Genomic DNA, 26957 nt, shown 5'->3' with positions numbered 1-26957 from the left:
TCACAAGACAAAAAGGTTGAGAAACACTTAGGCTATTGAATCTTTATTTTATAGTCTCATCATGTGTTTTTATGTAAAATCTTAATCTAAAAAGTAATTGTGGCTGTCAAATAAATGGAGTTAAAAGTACAATATTCCCTCTGAAATGAAGTAAAAGTATTAGGTAGGATTATGTGGAAGGCCTACTCAAATAGAGTAAAAGTACTTGTAAACGTTGTTACAGTCCATCATTGCTTTTACTTACACATAGAAACATATAGAAACACAAACACAGTTCTGACATTAACATGCACTACAATTTCCAAGTTAATACTCAATAAACTCATTATCCGTGTTTCCTTGCTTTAATACATTTATATCACTGTATTTGTTTTGCTCTTTGGTTTAGAATTTATCATTTATTTTTCGGTGCAAATTCATTTTTTATACAAACACTGTAGCTTCTGTTGGAATTTGACTCCAGATATTTTATTGAATTGAATTGATCTCTTAGTTTGTTATTCACTGTTTCTGAGTAGACTGTATTGGGCCTTCGACGCAGCAGCACCAGCCACTGGCTGCGCTCGGTGCCAATCAAGGAGATTACAAGTACGTCATTGCGGGGCGTTTGGTGATTGGTTGGCCGTCCTGCATAATCTCACCGCCGAGTAGCTCAGGTTTTGTTCACCATGTTGGATCAACTGCTCATCTCAGTTGCCTTGTGACCAATAGTTTTATCATGCCAGTGGCAACGAAGCGTCGTGGGCCCAAAGTGTCGAGGTGCAACCGGGTGGCTTCCTCTTCCTGAGCGGACAGCGGGGCTCACCGACACGGACACGGCAGGAAGGAAGGACTACTGTTTTGATTTAGAGACATGGACACCCATTAGCTAGCTCCAAGCTGTCAGGTTCAGTACTACTGTCTTCTTCCAGGACAATTCAACCCGCATCTAAAGGATTTAACTTTTTCCTCCGCATTGTTATATAGTTTTCCTGGATGTGTACTTATGAACCGCAGGAGGACATTGTGAAACACACTAAAGGCAAGGTTGTCGATGGGGGAAATAAGTTGCCTGCCAGCCGTCTGCGAGAATTTCTCTTCTCATTTTTTGAGTCATGGTCGAAGCTTCGTCTCTCTGTCAAACTGATGGGGGTTTCTGTGCAGGCGCTGCTGCTGGGATCTGTAATATGTGAGTAAAGTGGACGGCCGAGGCCTGGGCCCGCTGTTGTATTGTGGCCTGGGCTAGGATACACCTCCTCTGCACCGGATCAGCAGCGTTAATTACGGCTCGGAGATTACCCCTGTTTACGGAGTAGCGATCTGGCCTGCGCACACATCTGAAGGAGGATTCAGTTTGGAATAATAAATGCGATTTCCAAGCCGTGTGGAGCCCCGGTGGTGGGAACAGCATCGGCGCTGGACCACAGCGTGTGGAAAACTTGGACACTTTTAAAAGATGAATGCGCTGCTTCCCATGTGACATGCTTTAGATCACGCTGTTCTATCAAGACGGGGAAGCTGAGTTTCACCAGGAGGGAGGGGGGCGCACCTCTATCATGAGGGACATCTAGGGCCACCGACTTTTTAATTTATTGAGGGGGGTGCGGGTTATTTTCTGTTCTATATTTTGATTTGTCATTGTTAGTAGTGGCACTGTTAGGGCTGCACAGATTCTTAGACTTGGGTAGTCATTGCTGTACATGCTCATGATATGCTTTCCGTTATTAGCCCCGGGCTACAGTAGCCTAATGGTGTGCAAGCAAGAAAATTAATTTAGAGGAAGTGGGTCAGATCCTTGTTGGCATTATGACAAGAGGCACGCCAGAATGGTATCTCACCCCATAGATTTGAAGTAACAGATGTTGGATCATTTAAACCCCAAATCTGTTCTCTATATGTTTTCTGTAAGTTTCATTACTCGTAGTATTGCAGCCTGGTAGCCATTATCACTTTTAGAAGCAGGTTCTGAAAAGAGGCATTTCAGCACCATTGAATGGCTCTTTGCGGCACAACGGCTACAAATGCTACAAAAATGATGGCTGCTTATAACGGTGGCTCCTCAGCAGTGGCTGCCCATCACCCGCATCACCACCACCAGCTCCAGCACCTTCCGCCTCCCCACATGCACCACCACCACCACGCGGGCCAGCATCACTTGCAGCACCCGGGCTCCGCCGCCGCCGTGCACACGGTGCAGCAACACACCTCCACGGCTGCCGCTGCGGCGGTGATGCTCAACCCCGGCCAGCAGCAGCCCTACTTCCCCTCTCCTGCCCCCGGACAGGCCCCTGGGCCGGCGGCGGCCGCGGCTCCTGCCCAGGTTCAAGCCGCTGCTGTCAAAGCTCACCACCACCACCACCACCACCAGCAGCATCAGCAGCAACACACGCACCACCTACCACAGCAGCTGGACATCGAGCCTGACAGGCCCATCGGCTATGGAGCGTTTGGTGTCGTCTGGTAAGTGCACCGCACTACACTTTCTTAAGCCGTTTTATTGGAAGCGTTATGAACTCATGTATCACATATCACAGGCTATTGAACGTGTTTTGCCTACCTTCTAAACACAGACTAGTTTCCGTTAATATATGAAACTCAACTTGTAGAGTTTTAAAACTGACAACAATTTCCGCTCTGGCATTTGTTGGTGAAGTTATTGTTGTGTGGTAAAGCAGCGCAGACATATGACTTTACTTCTCAGGCTGAATCGGTTTACAGTAATTGTAGCACTCATGATGTTTACTATGAGGAAGTGCTTAAATCAAGCAAATGACTGCGTGGCTTTTTATTTTAATTTTAATATTCTAGCACATGGATATTACACTGTCTGGAAGGTGGAGAAAACATGATCAACAACCTAAATGAGCAGCTAACATTTGACACTACAGCATGCTGTTGAACGTGGTAGGCTGTACTCAAGTGTACATAATATGTAGTGAATAGGACGCTACTTTAAATAAAGTCCCTGCATGCATATCCCAGTAGAACAGGTTAATGCCAACAAGTGTTGTGGTTAGACTGGTCATACAACAACTTGCCTCAGCCTGACTACCTCTTGCATACCTAAACATGGTATACTTATGACTTAATAAACATTTCATGACCACTCTTTACACTGCTGATCTTCCTGAACACCAAAGTAATGTGGCCTTGGATCTTGGTGTGTGTGTGTGTGTGTGTGTGTGTGTGTGTGTGTGTGTGTGTGTGTGTGTGTGTGTGTGTGTGTGTGTGTGTGTGTGTGTGTGTCAGCTCAGTTAATTGTTCATGTGATAGTTTTAAATTACAATACAACATGGATTTTAATGGTGATACGTGTGGGGAGATCACAGCAGTAAAAGTGAAAATCAGCGAAATACAGTAAAATATACAATAATCACTGAACTAGAATAGAATACGAAACTGTAGAAACAGCAGAAATGATATGCAAATATGAAAAGCTGTAGCTATAAATAGGTCTGGGAATTATTACGTAGGTATTTTTATTATATTGTACTTTTTAAAAACAGGGCTGACATGTTTGAGTTTCTACAGTGTGTTGTTAAGTAATATTGTGGTGCTTTTATTTTTCTCATGATGAACAAAGTATTGACAGTTGAAAGTAAAGTACAGCTCCTCCTGCTGTCACAACAGAGAGGAAAAGAGCAGACAGTCTGTGGAAGAAAGGTCTAAATAAAATGTTGCATTTATAATTCACTCAGCTGATTAACAGTGTTGATTTTTCTAATAAAAGAGTATACTGTTATTATTTACATTCACATTTGCCCCCTGTTATCCTGGGCTGCATTGATAGAATAAGAGTGTTAAAGTATCTATACTGAAGCAATCAAAGAAGCTCAGTTTGTTTGTTAGACACCGTTTTAAGCACCAGTGTTGACACTGTATTGCTTCACTTAAATGCACAGTATGCTGCTTCTTTCCCTGTCAGGAGCCTGTAGAATGAGATCTCTGTTTCCAATGAGCTGATTGGTCAGTACTCATGCTGTTGACACACTTTTTCTGATCCTCTGTTGTCATTATGTTTCTACAGTATGAAAACTCACAATATGAGTAGCAGTTATTCATTTATTTACAGTTTAGGCAGCAGATGTTGTAATGAGTTATAGACCATTTAGTCTGTGTCTAGCACATTAACAAGGTAGATTTATATAAATAACCTGTGCATGTATTGTGACATCATGTGGGTGAATATAGCTGCAAGGAACACCAATGTTGCCAAGGAAATGAAGGACATTTGGCAGAAAGATTAGGAAAATAACACAAAAGAAAAAAGGAGGGAAACAAAGAAAGAAGGTGTGAAGTAAACAATGATGTAAATAATGGAGACAGAACTGAAGGAACAAAGAGGCAGTGGAGTTTTCTTGTTAACGAACAATTCTATTTACATTTACTGTTATTCACCAAAACACTATAATCATAAAATATTTGCATAGACATGAAGTGTTTTGAAACCTGAATTGTTTACATCATGTATGTAATAAAAGAGCCGGGGGTTATTCCATCAAGCTGGATAAAGGAAAAGCCTGGCTTATTTTGATAAGCCTCGCTTATTTAAGTGAATGTTCTGTTCCATTACTGTGGCCATTCCATTATATGATGCCTGGCTCAGTAACCATGGTAACTTATACCACAGACCTAGTGTGTGTAAAAAAAAAAACAAACAAAAAAAAAAAAAAATTTCCGATGGGCAAAAAACAGATTCCCAAAAAGTGTCTTTTTGCGCTCGCATCACTTTTGTTCATGTCGGGAAACATAAGATGAAGAACTGTGAGGGACGTTTACAAAAATACCTATTTCAGTTAATCCTCTCTGTTAAAGAGCGGCTGAGATTGACACTAAAATGAGAATTGCTGGTCCACCTTAAAAGTCTGTCCACCTTAAGTGAGCCTGGTTAAGTTAAGCTAATGCGTTGTTGCTAATTTCGGGGCGCCGCTGCTGAATGAATATAGGGGAAACACTGGCATATATAATGTAAGAAATAAAAGTGTGCCAACGTTGTTTTGACTTTATTTATTTATTCACTCAATTTGTTCAAGCTGTGAAGACAAAAAAATGATCCCTATCCTTCTCTTAATAAATTTTAACATTTCATTTCATTTTTAACTTAATTGGAAGATCGGTGGTTCGATTGAATGATTAGTTCCTACTGAGATGCAGGTTGGCACCTTGCATGGCAGCCTCTGCCATCAGCATATGAATGTTTGTGTGTGAATGGGTGAATGTGGCTTAGAAGTGTAAAAGCTCTTTGAGTGGTCGGAAGACTAGAAAGGTGCTATATAAATGCAGTCCATTTACCATTTACCATTTGTAAATTGAACAGACATGCTGTGAAGGAGAAAATGTGTCAGAGAGTAGATGATAATGTTGGTAAGTTAGTAAGTTGGTCCTCATAAGTTGCCTGCACCATAATTTTAAACGTACATCTGATATTATCCAGCCTACTGATAATATAGCCACAGTCACTGATCCGAATGTTCATTTATTAACAAATAAAGATGAAATAATAAGTAGAGGCATGTGCTGCTTTTCACTTTCCCCACCCATATTTATCCTGCCAGTCTAAGGGATTGAACCAGCAACCTTCTGATCACAAGCTCACTTCTCTGACCTCTAGGCCACCACTGCCCATATATGTAGGCTTGTATTACTTACCTTTTTCATCTGTCAGTAATGTTTTGCCAAGCCATCTCCCTCGCCTTGTTCATTGCAGCAGTATTGCCCTTGTTGGTGATGACTCCTTTTTATATAGTTGCATCCACAGGGTTTGTTCTGCTACTGAGAAGAACACCGCTCTAGTTTTCCCTTCTTTTTACGACATAGTGTCTTCTTTTCGACAATCGACTGTTTGGGGCTGCTTATGTACTTCATGCATACGCACAATGCAAGCTTATTCAAGCCTGATTAGAGTTAATGTTGACAAGAGACGGCTGAATCGTGTTAGTGGAACGGCTTGAGCCATAAGTTAGAGTTGGTCTTAGTTCAAGCCAGGCTTTCTCAACTAAGCCCAGCTTTCATTAGCTGCATTGATGGAATACTCCTCTGAATATGATGCGTTGAGTCAGGCTGGCTGCCAGTTTGCCCTAGTGGCCAACTGTAGTACTGCACATAAAAAAACAAATCCATTGCAGCTTTAGATAGAGACATCTTTAAAATTAAACAACCTCAAACAAGGTAAAATATTACTCTTGCTATTGTGCATTTTTAAACCATGGCAGTTATATATTTGTAGTCTAGAAATGCTATTTTTATGTGTGTGGTACAGTGTTAACTTTTTTGGGACGGAGCCAGAGCCACTCAAGAACATGTGCTGGCTGAGCAGCTTTCATGGGAATGAACGGGCACCATCTCAGGTGTCTGGTGTCCAGTTCTCAAAAATACATCCATGGTTTCTATCCATGTTTCCTAGCTAGCAGGCTAATCCTTCTCTGCCTTTTGTTGGTGCTTAGCCATTTCATTGCATGATAACGCCATTAATTATGTGGATCAGTGCAATAACATGAAACCATCGGCAGGAATGTGCATCATATCATCCACAGGCATGAAACATATATGTGGGTCCTCATGCATGTGCACAACTTAAAACAACTACCTGATTATTAAAATAAAGCCACATTATATCCACATTTGATCCTTTGGATATAACTTGTATCACTTGGCATAGGAAAATCATAACTCAAGGTCCACATAACTAGCTTTTTCTGGAGCTTTCAACTGCATCTCACAGTCATGCATTCAGTATGTTGAACAGAACTCCATCCGCTGATGAAGATGTACTTGAAAACTCTGGAAAAAGTTAGTAAGGGGACCTTAAAGGGCCACTGCGAAGTTTTCTTTACAAAGTTTCTGTTTTACATCCAGTGTTTCTCATGTAAACCACCTGTGCATATGCTTGAGGTCTAACAAACTCAATGCATTTCCTTCCTCATAAAACTTTGCAAAGCAGATTTTTTTTTTTTGAGTCTCCTGCATCGTTTACATCCTTGTTTACCAGCATGCAGTTGTCTTCTTCACTCCTTTTTGTTATTGTATTGCTGCATTTGTGCATTACAGCCACCTGTAGACCAGTGGAAAAGAGTGGAACCAGTGGTAGGACTATGTGTTGCGCGTATCATTTTGCATGTGCTCAGGACACACAAATTGGGGTTGGATAAAAAATTGCTCGGTAGCACTAATGGTGGTCAAAAACTCTACAGAGCACCCTACATGTACAAGGTAGATTATTTTACTTGTTTTTTTTAAACAGTTTTAAACATTCATACTCATATTTTACCATAATTATTCAAATTGTTACCAAAATACAGACATTTGAAAATGGTGGAAAAGGAAATGTGTCCAAGCTGGATAATGCCAGTGCTTACATATGAGAACATCTGAAGCAATTAACAAAAAGTACCCAACTTTACAACGTTACTGCATTGTGTAAAGGAAATCTAAAAATATATATTATGTTCATTTTCCACTGGTGAGTATCATCACAGTCCCGCCCCCTTCCTCCTCCTCCTCGCAGCGCCAGGCGGCGTGATATCTCTGTCCTATACTCACCCTGTACTGAAGCAGGTTCATACACATGCAGTGCACCTGTACTGGAGCCATTTATATGAGGCTAGTGTCACAGGTTAATCACTGATTGTCATCATTCACAGTTAACTCAAGAATTACACTGACTCATAAAATAAGAACAAGTAAAGTTTCATTTTATTTTCTTTCTCACATGCTGCTTTCTCTCACTTTCCCACCTACTTTCTCCCTCTCTCTCTCTTACTCCCTCTCTCTTTCTGTGTTTATCTTGCTCTTTTTTTAGACTAGTCGGGTACTCAGTTATATAAATCTTTAAATGGCAAGTTTTATTAAAATTAACAGGTTTTAGGAAGGGAAGACTGGTACTGTTCACATGTTTCCACTGTTAGAAATACTCACTAGAACATCAAATGTGGATTAATCCAATGTTGAAAATAGTCCCCAACAAATGCACAATTTCCTCCTGTTTTGAGTTATGTGCGATTAAAAACTACAATGTCCAGCTGTTTCAGGAAGTTACTGAGCATTTTTTTAAAAATGAAACTATATATGCTTGAGCTGTTTTTTTGTTTGTTTTTTTTAAATTCCTGCCTTCAGTAAGAACTAATGGGTTTGGAGCTGAGAGCCACAGACAGAGTAGGAATGTTAGAAAGTATTGACAGACAGACTAACACATTGTGGGTTTGGGTCTGCATATGGGATTTGTTGACAGGAAGAAATAAATAGAATATCATCAGACATATCTCCTAACATAAGGGCAAGTTCATCCTTTCATTATACAGACATTTTTCCTCTTTGGTATAAACTAGTTATCAAAGAAGGCATCTGTCGGTGTGAATGCATAGCTGGTTTACTGTTGAATGCTGACCAGCACTGCACTGACAAGCTGTGTCTGAATATCACACTTGGTGGATACGTTGCAAACCTGCATGTTGTGGAAAAAGAAGATGCCAATATGAAAGGTTCCTAGCATTTCTATTCAAGCTGTCAGCAGGGAAGTTTAACAAACACTTGAAGGAAGCCCAGAACACCACATCAACCATAAAGAGAAGTTCTCAACTTGTAGGAAACCCTCTTGGCAGGGCAGTAATACACTCTCATTGGGCATCATGAAAAGTGTGATGTGCACCATGGCTGCTGATTCACAGGGACATTCAACAATGTTGCTGATTTTTTTTTTCTTTTCTTTTTTTAAGATTGATTTGGAAATTATTACTTTGGCATGACAACCTATACAGTTAGGAAAATTATCTTTTTGCTTGAAAAATGTATGAAATGATTATCAAAGTAGTTGCACGATTACATTTCTCTTGATTGACTAATAGTCGCAGCTCTACTTCAGGTCCTGCTGTCAGAAATCAGCGAACAAGTTGATCAGTGTCAGTACATCAGAACAATTAGAAAACATTAATCCAGCTGCCAACGACGCATCATCAGAGCAACACTACAGTGACAGAAATAAAGAGGGAATAGTTTGACATGAAGTTAGATGCTAAAAAAAATGTCTTTCTACAGCAAAGTGCTCCATGACTAATATGACAGGTGGTCAAATACAAGGTGTTTACAATGACTATTTCTGTGAATCCCTCTCGGATTTCTCCGAGCATTATCAGCTCAGCAGAGGTCAGGCTGGCAGTGCCCTCGCAGCAGGTTGAAACACCATAGTTAGTCAAGGGAGGTGAAGTGATAACAGTAAACTCTGCAAATGTAATATTAGCTGTACCGCACATGGAAAACAGAAACTGGAACTTTCCTGTGATTATTTGCTTCTGGCTCAAGTGGAGGTTCACCTGTTGCTGTGGTAGACTGTGACACTAGTTCTCATTTGAAGAGCTCAGTTGGAGGGCTGGGTGTGTATAGTGTTTGTCTTCCTGTTATTCCCCATAAACTTCAGTTGCAGTGGCTCTGAGGGGGCCAGGATTGGATTAGGTTAACATTAGGTCAGTTCATGTTCTTAGTGTTTTGTTACTGGTGATCTTTATGATTTTACATCTACTTACATGTCATGTCATCAGGCCTTGATTGTGTCTGAGAAATATTTGACCAAAGATTTATATCCTTTGCTGCTCAGATCTCACATCCTGTTTGCAGCTGCAGATTGTTTTAAGATTTATTTTCCTTCACAATTGTACAAATGTTGCCTTTCTAGCCAACAAAAGCTGATAAAGGATCTAAATGGAATCTCCGGTGTAGAATGGATACAAATTGGGCATGTGTGAACAGTTTGGAATGTGAGGCTCACTTAATGAATGACTTTGGGGTCTTAAAGGACCGGTGTGTAGGATTTAGTGGCATCTAGTGGTGAGATTGAAGATAGCTACAAACTGAATACCCCTCCCCCTCTCCTTCCAAGTGTATAGGAGAACCTTTGGTGGCCACGAAAAACTGTAGAAACATGGCAGTGCAACATGGCGGCCTCCGTGGAAGAGGACCCACTCCCTATGTAGACATAAAGGGCTCATTCTAAGGGAACGAAAACACGACAATTCTTATTTTCAGGTGATTATACATTAATTTAAACGTACTTATGAATATTATATTTCATTTCTGCCAATAGACCCCCCTAAATCTTACACACTTTAAGTCCTTTAAGTTTAAGAAAATGATACTAATAACTCAGGTTCTCTTACTACATCTGAAAATGTGTATAGACACTCTCTTACATGTGTGTGTCCTCTCTGGTATCTGAGAAGATGAACTCCACTCTAAGTAAAAGTTATTAGTTTTGTGTTAGGTGATTACTGTGAATTCTCAAATAAAAGCCAGTATTCAAATAATGTACTATTGGCTCACATGATAAATTAAGCATTTTGTCCATTTCTACAGCATTAATTGCATCAATACAAGGAAAGAGTCAGGTGATACACACTACTCTGCTGCTCTGAGTTTCCATTTTAAATCATTTGTCATTACTTCCAATCTCTTCTACTTTTATGTTTTTTTGTTTTTTTTTATTGTTAAGCACCATTAGTGAAACCAAGCTAAATTTCCTGCAGATATTTCACACTAAAAGCCTTTCAGGAACAGGATGGATTATACCCTTTGAGCCACTTCAATGCTTTTAATATGAAACATGTGCAGGAAATGTTGCGTTTCACTGACAGTCCTTTAAAAAAAAAACCCCAGCAAAGTGGAAGATCAGAAACATAGTGAATGAAAGCAGCATTTCTGTGGTGGTGAGTGCTGACATGTCTCCACATGCTGTGGAAATGAATATTATACTGAATTTATCAAGACAGCATGTACACATGGAGGAACCTGTTGAGTTTGCATTAACAGCAAATGAAATCAGATTGAAATGCAGGCCTCTTACTAACATACTAACATGAGATATAGCCATCAAACAGGAAAGACCTGGCCCTAGGAGTTGGTTTTCTGTACAGTTAAGGTGAAAAATGTACTTTTACAGCGAATTTACAGTCATTTGAAAGCAGCATTTCATTGCATGGCACTATGGCTGCTGTCTACTCAGTTAAAGTTCCTCTAGTCTGAGAATGTGAGCTTATGAGTGGTGTTTGAAGCACAGTCTTTGTGAAGCCTGGGATTTTAGTCCACTGCCATCTGTTTGTCTCGACTGATCCTATTTGAGAAGGGTTACTGAAGGTTGCTGTAGTGTGTAGGGTTGGAATGCTCTTACACCTGCTGGGTAGCCTCACGAGGCTTTGATCTCTGCCTTCCTACACTTAAAGATTCTTCGACTAATCAGTCAGAAGGTGCTCCAGCAACAAACAGGGTGAAGTAGAATGGTGAACTCTTTATCTTTCCTGGTCCCTCAAGCCAATCACATTGTCACACTCTCATTTCTGGCCAAACAGAAATGTTAGGATTTATCCTCTGGGACTGTGAATATCCATACCTGAACATCAGTTTATAGGTGTTGATGATGATCAAAGTCCCTGTACTGTATTACCATATTTAGGTGTTGAATTTTCAGAATGTTGTGTTTGTCCTCTTCCTCCAGGTCAGTGACAGACCCCAGAGATGGAAAGCGAGTTGCCCTCAAAAAGATGCCCAATGTCTTCCAAAACCTTGTTTCCTGTAAGAGGGTATTTCGGGAGCTGAAGATGCTCTGTTTCTTCAAACATGAAAATGTAAGTGCACAGTTACACTAATATGTGTCATCATGTCCACCTTGTATTATGTGCAGTCTGTACCTGGCTATCTCACATGAATAAGGAAAAAACATATGTTTATTGCTGGTATAATTGCATGTAGACTGTATTGTGATCAGAATGTGATCGGATCAGTCAGACTAGATCTGTACGTGGTCTGGGTCTCAGCCAGCTGTAAAATGACATCTGTACAGTTTGACTACATTCTTACAGAGGAAAGATCAACCCAACAAGTTGAAAGGTCACCTATCTCTATCTCAAGCTGCCTGTCACTAGTGCTAGCAAACTATGAATATCTTCTTTGAGTAACGTTAGCCTAGTTAGCAAGAGTACTGTAAAGAAATAGATGCCTTCAGCTGTCTGCTTTTGTCACATGATCCTCTCCTTGCATTTCATAGCTGTCCCTGGAGAGTGTCAGAATCACTTCCTGTTTGCTACCTGATGCACTACATCTAGCCTCCATCCTTTTATTTAAAGATCTGCTCCAGAGTTATTTTAAGATGTATATAAAGTACTCTATTTTATAATAATTTGTGTCTAATATGTTTTTTTTTTCCACAAGTGAATTATCTCTTCAAAATCCTTAAATTGTCATCTACTATTCTCCCTCATTAAAAATTCCAGAATCTCTGAATATGCAAATATACAGTTTTCCTGCTGGAAACAACATATTTCCTACGTCACTGTAACATTCGTTCTTAGTGTATGTGCACTGGAGGCTTCAAGTTTCCACATCACACTTGTGTAAGATGCATACTAGACCACTATTGGCTCCAAACTAGATGTGATGTCACAAATCATGCTTGTAGGTACAACCCCTTGAACCAAGATTTTCAGTGAGCAAAGAGAAACTTTCCTCCTTACAGCAGATGAAGGTGAAAACAGCCTTCTACTGTCAAACTCAATTCAAACATCCAATTGAAGGAACAAGAACCAAAACACATTTTTTGAGTGGAGGGGGACTTTAAGTGCCTGAATTCAGAATGGGAAATTAATATTCTACATAGTGCTTCAAAAAAATCCCACAACGGGATAAAATAGTGTCCATGGCATGCATAATAGGTTTAACAGCAAGGCCCCCCATGATCGGATGTCGTCATTCAGACAACATATTCAGATACAGATCACATGTTAATACCTGGTGAGGCTTCTATCAACCTGGCTTTAACTCTCTCCTCAGGTGCTCTCTGCTTTGGACATACTACAACCTCCACACATCGACTACTTTGAAGAAATGTATCCTTCTCAGTTATGGTTGGCCAAATCTGAACTGAATGTTCTTGTGTCTTACTTAAAGGTGCAGTATGTAGAATGTAGTGGCAGAAATGGAATATAATATTCTTAAGAATGTTTTAATTAATAAAACATGAAAATAAGAATCACTGCGTTTTTGTTACCATACAATGAGCCCTTTATATCTACATAGGGAGCACGTCCTCTTCCACGAAGCCCGCCATGTTTCACTGCCATGTTTCTGCAGCAGCACAGAATGGACAAACCAAACACTGGCTCTAGAGAGGGACTTTTGGGGTTTTTTTTCGCGGGTTTTGCGGCCACCGTAGGTTCCACTACACACTTGGAAGTAGAGGGGAGGGCTATTCAATTGGTTGCAATCTGCAACCTCACCACTAGACGCCGCTAAATCCTACACACACTGCAACTTTAATTCTCCTATGAAATGTAACACATGAGTGATGTAAAGGAGTAGATTTTACTCCCTACCTCCAGCTAGACACAGGGCCCAGTTAACCGCTATAAAAAAGGTTTAGTTTCATTGTCCCTCCTGCTGTATTCATTTGAACATGTCTTGGTAATGTTGATGCAGGACTATAAAAAGACGACAGTCTATCCCACAACCTGCCAACTGAAAGTGATTTGTGCAAAATCCTTCTTACCTGCTCTGGCTGATGAGATCCTCCCTTGGGTTTGAGCTTTTGAGGCTGATCCAACCTCTCCCTCTCACACACACACACACACACACACACACACACACACACACACACACACACACAACTGACAGCTGACAGGCACACACAGAACTAAACACAGAAAAGAAAGTGACAAAAAAAAGTTAAAAACCTCCTAAAAACTTCATTCATTAACACATATCCAAAACTAGATAGAGTCAGTTGTGTAATGGAACACAGTTGATCCCCAGATCCACAGATGATGTCATTTTCAATGCCATGAGCATCACAGACTCATTTTCATTCACTTCCATTATATTGGTAAGGTAGAAATGTCAGAAATAAATTTCTATAAAACTGCATAAATCAAACCAAAACTAGATGAGTGAGAAAACATGTTTTTGTAATTTGGGTGAAATTACTAGTGTAGTTTGTCTTCAGCAAGAGGGATGTAATTAATTCCACAGAACACATGAGCGGTCATATGAAACTGGCTTCTGGTTCAGAGCATGTGATTGATGAGATCCAGTGGTAGTGCATGACACATAGTGCTCCTGATATTTAATAGCCACATTGTTCATCAGTCCTAAATATTCATTAGATATTGATATTGGCAGTTTTACTGGGTATCCGGACTTGAAAACATTAGTCTTTGTTAGAGCTTTGCTAGTCAGTAAGGATGATAAGGACACATTTCTTACCTCCTTTTAGGCAGCATTTGCATGGTTGTTTTCCCTTTACAGCTGAGGCATTCTGCTGACTCGGGACTCTCTGGTCATTAGGGCCCTTTGAAATATTGTCTTCCAATTAGTTTTATTGGTCTTGCTTCATTATTCATACAGTGAGTGAAGCACTCTTGTGTCCTACTGTGGAAGGATTTTCAGTTGTGCAAGGATCTTGACTAATTCATGTGCAGTATGTGCAGGTGAAAGCTTTAGTGTATCCGCTGAATGTAATAGATGAGCCCTTGAACAGACTCACATCCCAAATAAATCATCTACAGGCATGACTTCAAAACTTGCTTTATTGAATTTAGCGTCGGTTTGCGCTTGTTGATTTACGAACAATAAGAATCTTTCAGTCGAAGCAAAGTTTAGATTTTTACAGCCTTCTCGATTACTCTAATGAATACATTGTACAGCTGCCAGCCACCTCTGGCCCTGAATCAGAACAGAACACAACAAGCCGTGTCAGTCCCTGCAGCTTTCACACCATCAGTACCATAACTTTGACAGTCTTCAGATTCAGGGACTTCAAAGAGCAGGAGCTAGGACTGAACCATTTGCAGTTTAAATAACTGATAAATTGTTCTCATAATCAAAGCTATCTGTTCAAAAAAGTGTGTGTTGTAAAGTAAGAAGTGTGTTGCTTGTTATTGAGGACCTCCAGGGTTTTTTTTTTTTTTTTTTAAAGATGTCATCTGGAGAACAATTTCCAGGTAAACGGCTAGTTTTCTATGTAGAAATGACTAGTTTGATTCAAATTTGAGATTAATCTGTACTTGATATTGTCAGTCAATCATTTTCAGAAATAATTGTGATAATTAAACTGGTGTTGAACAGTTTTTGATGCTGATGTATGATATATGTGAGAAACTTAGCAAGAATTTCAACGAAGAACCTAAAGTAAGAAAACAATGGAGAAACCTTTTTTCTTGTGTCACTGTAAAGTCCATTCTCAGTGTATGTGTACTGGAGGCTTCAAGTTTCCACATCACACTTGTGGAAGTTGCACACTGGACCATGATTTAGCTCCAAATTAGTTGTGATGTCACAAACCATGCTTGAAGGTATACTAATGAGATTTTCAGTGAGCAAATATTCCACTTTCAGTAGCTGAATGTGAAAACAAATTCTGCACATACATCATTCTGCACAGTGAAGAGCACAACATCCAAGTGAAGGAACAAGAAGGAAAATACATTTTTGAGTGGAGGGGGACTTTAAATAAATGATTTCAAGAGCTGTATGCTATGAATCTAGAGTAATGTTCTTAGAGCATTGTGGGGTGAAAAAACAGCAGTGGTGGTATTTCTCTCACCTGGAATTCACTTTGACACAGTCAGTCCACCTACCAAAGGTGGAAATATGGTGAGGATAGCAAACATCTAAAAAACTATACATACATCACATGGTGGTATTCATCAATTGTAGCCAAAGGTGAAAAAAAAGTGTGAATTTCATGTTCTGACTGGAGGCGTGTACACACTGCAACGATCAAAGCCCGGTCCCATGCTGCTTTTTGTTCCTGTGAGAAATTGCTAATAAACATGTCTAGTGTTCCAGCTACAGTAGAACCCGTTTCAGGTGGGCTAACAGTGAAAAACATAATGAGATAAGGGAAGTCAAGTCAATTGAGACTGCTCCAGAGTGTCAGGTCATAAATGTCATGTCTTGATTTCAACACTTTCTTCTCAGAGAGATTTGTTCTTTGAGCTCTTGGATATGCTTTTTATTTTTTTTGCCTTAACTTCCCATCGGTCAGCTATGTGGTGACGGAACTGATGCAAAGTGACCTCCATAAGATCATCGTTTCACCACAGCCTCTGAGCTCAGACCACGCCAAAGTTTTTCTCTATCAGATTCTACGAGGTAGCATCTCTTTTATTCACACATCGTCATCTTGTTGTACATTAACATTTTAAAAAAATCAAGTGGCTTTATTTGTGTGTATGTTAGCAGACATCAGTTTGACCTGCTTTGCATGTGACTGTTTGTAGCATGGGAGCTAGTAAGCACTGTGTTAGTTATGGTTAGAGCAGGATTGTAATATCTGGCATCTGCTGTAATATTCTGTCTTGTCGTGTCTTCCCCCGCCGCCCCTCAACCATCACCACCACCACCAGGACTCAAGTACCTTCATTCTGCTGGCATTCTACACCGAGACATCAAACCTGGCAACCTCCTGGTAAACAGCAACTGTGTGCTCAAGGTGGGTGGAACAACCTCTGTGGCTCAAGTCAACTGAACATGTCAGAAAGAAAGTTCAAATCCAACATCCAGCCAGTTTACAGTAACAGTAACCCATGTAAATGATGCCATCAGTGTAATAGCACTGCAATACATCTTACATCTGTAAGACTATTAATGTTAGTTTCTTGTTGAGACTGTGTCCCTGAAGATTTGGTGGTAATGTTATTTGGCTGTCGTTTTTTAGTGTGTGCACTTCATTGCATTTTATTTTGAGGTGCTTTTTTGCTGAATCCACCATGAACACAATCCAATGCAACAGCACCACACAGCCTAAAGTTATCTAAAAAGTATCAGTTGAAAAGAAAAAATGACAAAATGTTTGACAGGTTTCATCACAAGTAAAAACTAAACAATAATGTTGAATTACTGTTAATGCAAAGTCTTATTCAACAACCTGCTTGCATCTGTGGAACCACACATTATGTGCTCATTATTGATTAAACAGTATCCCCCCCTCACACAAAACTGTCTTCTTCAGAAGTGAATTTAGCTGCTTGATCTCCCTAAAACGCAGCTTTTTGCATTTCAGTAATGTTATGTCTCTGCCTGTAATGATAGCTAACATTATTGGTTCTTGGAAGCAACATAATAACAGATTTATGGACTAAATTCATCCACAATCCCACTTGAAATGAAATAAGAAGCAGTATCAAAACAGCTGAGACAAACTAAGACAACAGGCAGGTTCATGTAACATAATAAGGGCTGTGGATGTAATGTGTAAACTTTAATTTCAGTTGGCAGATGTTGATGTTTACAGGCTATCATCAGTAGGAATGAATACAGGATTAATGTAGGTGGTCAAACATCTAAATCTTCCTCTAGAGAAACACTGTAGCTCCAAAAATATATATACCTACAATACACAATTCCATCTTAACATTTTGCAGTATGCTCCTTCACTGTTGGTGGTTTTGTACTGTACTGCATGAACACTTCTCACAGTTACCATTGAGCAGCGGAGACGAGCGTTCTACCTCAGCAGCAACGCCTTCTAGTTCTCACAAAATGAAACATGTGAAAAACGTGAACATAATCAGAACAGTTGCAGCAACCACTGTATGACTGTCTTCCAGATCTGTGATTTTGGTCTGGCACGGGTGGAGGAGACCGACGAGTCACGGCACATGACTCAGGAAGTGGTGACACAGTACTACCGAGCCCCAGAGATCCTGATGGGCAGCCGCCACTACTCCAACTCCATCGATATCTGGTCTGTGGGCTGCATCTTCGCTGAGCTGCTGGGCCGACGCATCCTCTTCCAAGCCCAGAGTCCCATCCAGCAGGTAAATGATGCTCTCTGAAGACGAGACAAGATAGAAGTTTATTTATCCTGAAGACAAAAGTGTGTGCCCGAGATGCTTAATATTCATGGTTAAATTTTGTGAAGATAAAGTTTATACTCCATGTACCTCACCTACAGTTATGAGAAATGTGTTAGTCACAGTCACATCACTGCCAGAGATGTGTCAGTGCCTCTGTTCTTAAATACAAACATGATCTGACACCTGACATGCTGGAACAAACCTTACTACTAAGTCTGTGGTGTGTGTGTGTGGGTGTGTGTTTGTTTGCCTTGTTGGATTGTAGCTGGATTTAATCACTGACCTGTTGGGGACTCCCTCTATGGAGGCGATGAGGACGGCATGTGAAGGTGCTCGTGCGCACATTCTCAGAGGACCTCACAAACAGGTAACCAGTTTGTTTTTTGCATGGAGCTGAGGTGACACTTTTCTGTTTCCAGAACAGCATTTCAACTTCTTGTCATCTTAACAAAGATAACACAATAACGCAACATTAGTTTGTTTCAGAAAGACCAGTGAAGGAATACCCCAAAAATACATTGTTGAACAGTGAATCACAAGCTGGCCTGGAAGTCAGATGGGACTTAAGCTCTCTCAAGCCTTCGAATGGTTTGGACACAGCACTGAGGATAGGATTATTTGGGTGTTTACTTGTGTTAATGACAGCCTGGAACACACATCCAGTTTAGGATCAAATGTGACTTACCAAGATGTTCATGTTGGTGTGAACAAATCAGTAGTCTGATGCATTTCATAAATTAAATGTGTGGTTTTCTTCTTCAGTATCGTTTTCGTCAATTTTAATGGTTACATTATTTTAGAAAGAAATATATTGATAAAATATTTTTGATAAAGCCAAATGTATTATTATTATTATTATTATTATTATTATTATTATTATTATTATTATTTTTATTGTTGTTGTTGGATTCATTCATCCAGAAATGGATTTGGATCCAGTGATATACAGCAGCCAGTAGATGGTACTACAGTACAGACAGTGAGGATCACACTGTGGAGGATAAGCTGATGGATCTTTGAATGGGACATGTTGAGGAGCCATGTGTATATACTGTATATAAAGTGTATCAGGAGCTGAAAGAGACAGGGGAAGATAATTGATGTTGCGTTGTGTGTTTTGTCTGCAGCCATCCCTTCCTGTTCTGTACACACTGTCTAGCCAAGCAACCCATGAAGCTGTCCACCTCCTCTGCAGGATGCTGGTGTTTGATCCGGTGAGTCTATTATGTATAGTATTGTATTATGTTTGCTTCATTAATTAAACCTGGTTAGTGAGTCACTGAAGTATAGTTACAGTATAGTATGCAGTCTGCCATTACTGGTTTACTTTGGCTTCCATCATAGCATTTGAAGCAAGCAACAAATAAAAGCATAGAAGACTGGCTTAGACATAGTATACACAGATGTAGTTCAATTTCAAAATATTCACATTTAAGAAATATGACCACAAGTTTTACCAGAATGTAAGTCAATACTGACCAAAACAATTAAAAACAATCTACTCTAAAGCAAATGTTCATGATTTTTAAATGTACATTTAAGGCATCCAAGGAGCTCTGTGGGTAAAGTAAGTTAGCTAGCCTTTGGCTAACCTTGTCCTGTCACTCTCATGTCTCAAAGTCTTAAAGCAAAAAAAACCTCAAACTTTACCTTTTTAAAAACACACATTGTGTACATACAGATTACCAAATACTTCATCAAACCTGGCGCTAAAGCTTTTCAAAGAACCTGGGAAACTCTAATCAGGCAGAATCTTTGTACAGAGGTATGTAGGGTGACACTCTCAACTGATAGAGCCTGTGATACCAAAATACCTTGCAGCATCAGTCATCAGTTTAGTTGTTTATATTTTACAGTATTCATCTGTGATATTTATCAGAAAAATCAATCAGTCAGACATAAGTACATTGAGAATATGGCTTTTGTGTGTACCATGGTAAAGGTGCAGTTTGACATATGTTTGACATATGTCCTGTCTGTGTATCAGGCCCGTTAGCCAAAAGGCTAGTTTTCATCAGCAGTGCCTTTGCCTGATGTTGTTAGACATCCTAGAATAATAAAAATAATTCAATATGTACAATACAGTTAATAGTACACATGGATTTGTTATTAGTCGTTATTGTTATCTTTTAAAACTTTCTGCATCATGGCAGAAAGCACAACAGTCTGGTTAAATGTGGCCCACATTTTAAGTTAGACTATAATGTAATTGCCAAGTTAAAGGAACAGTGTGTAGGATTTAGTGGCATCTAGTAGTCAGGTTGCAGATTGCAACTAGCTGAATAGCCCTCCCCTCACCCTTCCCTTCCAAGTGTGTAGAAGAACCTACGGGGGCCACGAAACCCATGAAAAACTTGAAAGGTCCTCTCTAGAGCTCTCTAGAATTTGTCCATTCTGGGCTACTGTAGAAACATTGTGGTGCAACATAATGGGCTCTGTGGAAGAGGACCCACTCCCTATGTAGATAGAAAGGGCTCATTCTAAGATAACAAAAACATAATCCAAAATAATGTTCCAATAGATGCTACTAAATTCTACACACTGCACCTTTAAATGAAACGTGACATGTCAACTAATTGATATTTCTAGTTGATAATTGATATTTATTTTATAATTTGGAATGTGAAAACATTACAGTGCTGAAGCTCCTCAGTATCCACAGAGCTTACAAATACATGTGTGCAGTTCACTCATTCAGGGCAATAATACCCATTTATTGATTAGCAGCTGTTTATTCAAAAAGCTTCACTGAAATATTCAAAACTGTACGATTTTGGCCTTAAACAATTTCCATTTTCACTTCTAATGCGCATACAGGTGACTAAAGTGAAACTGCCTTGCCTCTTAAAGCTATTACTGCTTAAAGGAGTTGTCAGTTTATATGTAAATGTTGGGGAGAGGACCCCAACAAATCTGAATAACATTGAGGAGGGTGTTGAAGATAAGGGTTTGACCCTCTGTCCAACTCAATTATTAGTGGCTGGAAAAATATCTATTTTATTCCTTTTGACATGTATTCTGAGGCTGAGATGACGGCTGTTGTTAATGACGTATAACTTGTCTGTCTGGTACCCAGTCAAAGCGGATTTCAGCAAAGGATGCCCTGGCTCACCCTTACCTGGACGAGGGTCGACTCCGCTACCACACATGCATGTGCAAATGCTGCTACACCACATCCTCCGGCCGTGTTTACACCAGTGACTTTGAGCCCGTCACTAATCCCAAGTTTGATGATGGCTTTGAGAAGAACCTGAGCTCTGTGAGACAGGTCAAAGGTGAGTTTATCTGAGGTGTGCTTGGTATTGCTATTGATAAAGAGATTAAGAAAGAATAGTTGTCAGTCCTATTAAAAGTCGTGATTGTTTCAGTAATAACAAACTTTGGGCTTATTGTTAGAAGTCTGATTTTCACCTATTTATCAAGCAAAATAACTTGAGTGTCTTTAGAGTGTTCATCAGTTATTTCAGTAGTCTCTACCAAATGCAATATCACTCTTTACCACTGTTCATTTCAAATAGAGAAAACAGAGCAGAAAAGAGTAGTGATACTAACACCTACAGAGGCCAGGGAGAATCTTCAAACCAAAAATCCAGGCGAATATGGCACAAACAATAACAAAGCTGACTCTGAAAATGAAGGCCTTGGTGATGAAAATAAAAACACTTGAAAGAATACATTCAAAGTGTTAAAAGTGCACCAAATCAGAGTAAAGTGAAATGGAAGTGGAGGAAGCTAACTTTCAGGCAAACATTCAGTGCATCAGACAAAACACAGATGTTTTGTTGAGAAGATGTTTATACAGACAGAAGCAGTAGTAGTCAAGGTACAGCAGTGAGGATGGTCCAATCTGCGGAGAGAATATGATAAAACCTTTGCTTCCGTACAGTATTGACACACACTGATGCAGAATATAGGACAGTAGCAGATGCTGGTGTGTTAAAGGTGGAGCACACCGAGATTTTAGTGTAGTTCTGCTTTATCTCAGATGTTCTTAATGTTACAGTACAGTTCTTAATTCATGCTTTTGAATATTGATACAAATGAAACAGGGACCAATTTGTAAAACATTGCTCCACAGCACTGCTAGTGGTCAAAAACTCCACAGGGTACCTTTTTAAAGCTCATTACACTGATTAGCTGGAGGTCAGTGGACAGAAGGAGCCGCTGACCCCACTGCAGGGCTGACTATGGAAGTAGGTATTACTGTAGCTGTGGAGACTCAAGTCAGACTCACCACAGATTTGATGACTGCTTCTTTATCATTTGATAAGATTTGCGATTGGCCCTGAAGGTATTTAGACACAGCATTCATTTTGGCTGTATCAGTCAGAAAAGCAGTAATAAAGATTCTAGCTCCACATAAATGTGAGAAATACATTAAAAAGTTTTGCTTTAGAATAAGTAAGAAATCAGGAAAAAAAACCTTGTTTACTAATCTTTCTCTGCTGATCTGTCTTGTCTTTCCTCCCACAGAGATAATCCATCAGTTCATTTTGGAACAGCAAAAGGGTAGTCGAGTGCCACTCTGCATTAACCCTCAATCAGCTGCTTTCAAAAGCTTTATCAGGTAGGAGGCTTTTTAATGCACTGTAGTCTGTGTAGCCTTAGAATTCCAGTTTCTACATCTGTTGCATATAAAAAGATACTAACTGACAGCAGGGGAGTTGGAGGAAAGTGTATATTTGTGCTTTTGATGGAGCTTGGATAGCAGTTGCCTGAGCTAGCATAAACACCACTCAACTGATATCACTGTTATCTGTATCTGAGTTAGGACTGCATGCTTCATCAAAACGGACTTGACTGCATTTATATAGTGTCTTTCTAGTCTTCTCACGACTCAAAGCGCTTCACACTACATGCCAACATAAACACACACACACACATTCATACACTGATAGCAGAGGCTGTCATGCAAGGTGGCAACGTGCTCATCATGATCTAATCTAATGCTCACACACTCACACAGCCTTGCCACAGCCTTTGGGGAGCAATTTAGGGTTCAGTATCTTGCCCAAAGACGCTTCGACATGCCCGACCGGAGGAGCCGGGAACGGAACAGCCGATCTTCCGATCAGTGGACGACCAGCTCTACCTCCTGAGCCGCAGTCACCCCTAAAAAATAAGATCACAATCTCAATGCAGGCCTGTGTGTGTGTGTAGTCTCATTTTAGGTGACATATTTGCATATTTTGAGTATATTGTCAAAAATCTTTTCAACATCTCTGTAGCCGCTACACATTTATTTCAGGTCCACACCGATCCTTAAAAAGTCTTATAGTGTCTTCAGATATTGTTTGGTAATTCAAAGTCTTAAAATGTCTCAATTTTTAGGAGGGGAGGGATTACATTTTGATCTGTAAGATATTGTAATGTTTCTAATAACACCTGCACACATGTGATCCAACAAGTAGAGGAAGTGAGAGAGTCCAAACAGCAGTGCACAGTGAAAATAAAAGCAACAAAGTACATCCCAAATAACAAACCTGCACCAATACATCTAGGGTCATTATGTATATATACATTCTGTGGGCAAGGCAGGCAGACAAAATGCAAGTTCAATGGAGCACGTTTGTGCACTCAGGTATTTATTATTTCAGCTGTCACGCTTTAAGATATTTCTGCTTACTTGTAAGATTCATTTGACTGGAAAGACCTCATTCTATTGAGGAAAACAAGGTGTAGCACTCTCCATGCTTTGATAAGAATGTGATGGACTAAGCAGCTGATTGTGATTCTATAGCGCTACACACGGGGGAAAACGCTCAGTGTAGTCTGTAAGTTACACAATAACAGACCACCTCCACTGTTCCAGCAGATATGTTCATATTCAGCGGTAGCCATCTCTTGTATTATTATATTCATCATAACCATTTATTGTAATGTCACACCTGAACGTCTTTTGGAAATAATTTCAAATTCACTCTCACTCCCTATTGGTTGTTTGAGTCAAAAGTATGATTGTGGATGTGTAAACAATGTAAACCATAAAGCCTAAATGCAGCACTAGTGGAAGCACTGGGAGTTTGTGTAGCCTAATTGAAATGATGTTCCTTGAGATGTTTAGGCAGATGAAAGAGAAATTAGCAAACGGGCATAAACAACCAACTCTAGGTATTGTCAGATATAGGCCTCTTTTCTTTTTTAGATATATAGGCATATAGTTTCTCTATCACCATGGCAGCAGCAGTGCATCCCTCATTAACTTACGAAACACAACATTGTATACTGTACTTTATAATAACTTAATAGTCTTTTTTTTGCTCTGGAAATGGTGTTTTTTCCTTGCATAGGTATTAAAAAGTCCTTAAATTTGAAGTGGAGAATTGTGCAGATACCCTGTTAGCTAATACACACATGAATACACACATGAATACACACATGAATACACACATGAATAGCTAATATTAACTTCTTGGCCTCCTTTTTTTTCACAGTTCCACAGTGGCTCAGCCTTCTGAAATGCCTCCATCTCCGCTGGTGTGGGAATAGCTGCTGTCGGTGTGTGTCGTCACCTTTCCCAATTGACAAGCTGCTAAACTGGGAACAAGAAAGCGTCTCGACGTTTTCTATCATCTGCGTAGCATTTCACTGGAGAGCAGGACTCACAGGTCTGCTGTGTGTATGCTGAAATATGAAAACAAATGAAGAAAAATCCACTAATAATTGCTTTATGGGGTTTATTAGAGGGTTTGGTATGCAAATGTATGTAATGCTCTGTAGACCAAATCAGAATGTTTTAAACAAACCCATCTTGTCACTTCCAGGTAGATGAGATTTAACAGTTATTGCATCATAATGAAGTACATTTGTTTTTGATATATATTAATTAAAAAAAAAAAGCAGATTTCTATTTTTAAAATTCTTAATCAAAATCTAATTAATCTCCCATATGATTAGGCTACTCTGCATTATTACACCCACCTTCACCTCTGCACTGGTAAACAGCCAAATCAGCGTTAAATCCAACTTTGCTTCTTATTCAGACAATCGATTGTAATCATTGGAAGGCTTTTTTTTTTTTTGCAATTGAAAGCTCCCCATATTTTTTAAGAACATGGATATTTTAAGTTATTAAAAATGAGTTATTCTGGCATGTCCCCCCCCCCCCTGCACACGTTTTTACTTCTATATGACTATTAATTTGCCAAAGATCTGGAGCCTCATGTATAAATGATGCATAAGCATTCAGATTGTGTGCAAAAAAAAAAACCCAAAATGTTATCTCTGCACATTTTCTACATTATGCTCAGTCATGTGTCCAGATGGATGGACACATCAGGCCAGATTCAAGGGTGGAGTATGCTTCAAACAAACTAGTTCCTATGATGCGTTGTCCAACTATGTCTAAAGACAAAAGCTGCCATCCTATCCTCCTCCTGGCTATCTCTCTCTCCAGCCACATGTCTTTGTCATGACGTAAAGTTACAAAAATGAGTCAGTAAGGTGTGTGAGGAGGTGCAGACAGTTACATGATTTGACAGCCACTTTGTTTGAAGCACTTCATTGTTAGCAAGCAAGACTTTACTGAGAACAACTTGATAAGATGTTAATATGTCAGAGCTGCATGTGTCAGCTTGAGTTCTTCTGCCTCCCAGCGGACACAAATGGATTTATTTAGCTTAAAACAAAAGCAACAATCAATGAATGATGAGTGATTCATTGATTTCATGCATAATGTGCATGATTGCTTTTGAAGTCAGCATATAGACATGACTATAGCAGCATTTAGCATGCAAGAGGCACATACCCACTTTAGAGTCGTCATCATTTCTCATTTTTCTTTTCTACCCACACAACATGGCACTTCTAATATAAACAGAGGGGAATGAATTGAGTTAAAGTGCATGGCAGCATTAGGCATCAACTATTTATAGTTAGTGTCAAACATGATGAGAGAATACACAAATCCACACTTAAAGAGGACGTGCGTACAGGAATGTAATGAATGTTTAGATATATGTGAAGTTTCACATAGATACAAATAAATGTATGCATATGTATCTGCTATTTTTGCACATGATTTTAGTGATGAATGTATGCAAACATTTATACGTGAGGCCCCCCAAAATATTTGTAATTAAGTTGGAACAGCAAAGGTGCAGCAGTTTCTAAAAGGTTTAACACGCGTTTGCTTTATTTCTGTTAGGAATCATTCAAGCAAATGCTCCCAGTGTTCAGTAGATTAGCATACTGTTGTGCTGAGTTTAAATGAAATCTGCTTGGTAGGGTTATTAAATAAATAGTGTTTGATTGTTAAGATAATTTGGTCTCAAAGGTGAAGGTATAAAATGTTCACATGCATGCTACATGAAGAACAACTGAAACTCTCTGTGAACATGAAGTAAGTTCAGATAAGGGATCGGACTCAAAGAGATCTGCGTATTATTCCCTGCTTTTAAACAAGACAACAGCTCATCTCACTTGAAAAGCCAAGAAAAATCATTTACTGTATTGAAGAGAGAAAAAAAGGAGCAGCTGGGGATGCTGCTCCTGCCCCCCACCTCTGACCAGCCATAGCACTTCCTGCTAATATCCAGATGAATAAGAGTGTATGGCTGAACAGTACTGTCAGCCAAACTCAGTTGCTGTTTTTTTTTTTATGAAGGAATGTGTGCTGTCAACTTGTGTGCCTCCTAATTTCACTGACTAATTCCACTCCCAGCCAAACTGAGCAAATTCTTACCCCAAAGAGTACGAAGAGAAAAATCTTTAAACACAAAAAGTCTAAACTGTTTTGAACTGAGGAATACAAAAGATCTCAGCTTCCCAGTGTTCCTTCATGAGCTTTGCTTGACATGCTCTCTGTACTGTACATACATACCACTTCTGAAGACAGCCTGTTCGAGGAAAAAGTCTGGTTTTCACAATCTGGATCTTATTTGCAGTTTGGCCATCCTTCATGTTTTTTTTTTATGGAAACATTTTACTCAACAGTTTCATTGTGGAGCACCTTCTGTCTACACTAGGTGGATATATCTTAAAAATGGATTGAAATAAGCCTGGTCTGAGGTGACCGTAAAGTTAAGACAACATTCTGTCTCCTCTGACCAACGTGTGTTCTAGAGCTGCACAATTAGTAGATTAAATGATTAATCACCAACTATTTTGATAATCGATAAATCATTTTGATTAATTTTTTAAGGAAAA

The 26957-nt window shown here is 39.6% G+C and overlaps 1 protein-coding gene across 1 annotated transcript; it reads left to right on the top strand.

Moving 5' to 3' along the window:
- Window positions 1-518: 518 nt before the first annotated feature.
- On the top strand, window positions 519-26957 carry nlk2 (nemo-like kinase, type 2). Its single transcript, XM_042414563.1, has 11 exons — window positions 519-2439; window positions 11456-11585; window positions 12787-12842; window positions 15998-16104; window positions 16359-16444; window positions 17562-17771; window positions 18076-18177; window positions 18938-19024; window positions 20887-21085; window positions 22284-22377; window positions 24245-26957. Exons 1-11 carry the CDS (start codon window positions 1973-1975, stop codon window positions 24297-24299), a joined length of 1593 nt encoding a protein of 530 aa, XP_042270497.1. The 5' UTR covers window positions 519-1972; the 3' UTR covers window positions 24300-26957.

Source organism: Thunnus maccoyii, chromosome 6 (assembly GCF_910596095.1).
Source record: "Thunnus maccoyii chromosome 6, fThuMac1.1, whole genome shotgun sequence".
NCBI classification, from domain to species: domain Eukaryota; kingdom Metazoa; phylum Chordata; class Actinopteri; order Scombriformes; family Scombridae; genus Thunnus; species Thunnus maccoyii.
Note: the sequence above shows the minus strand (reverse complement) of the source record. Positions and strands in the feature narration are given on the sequence as shown.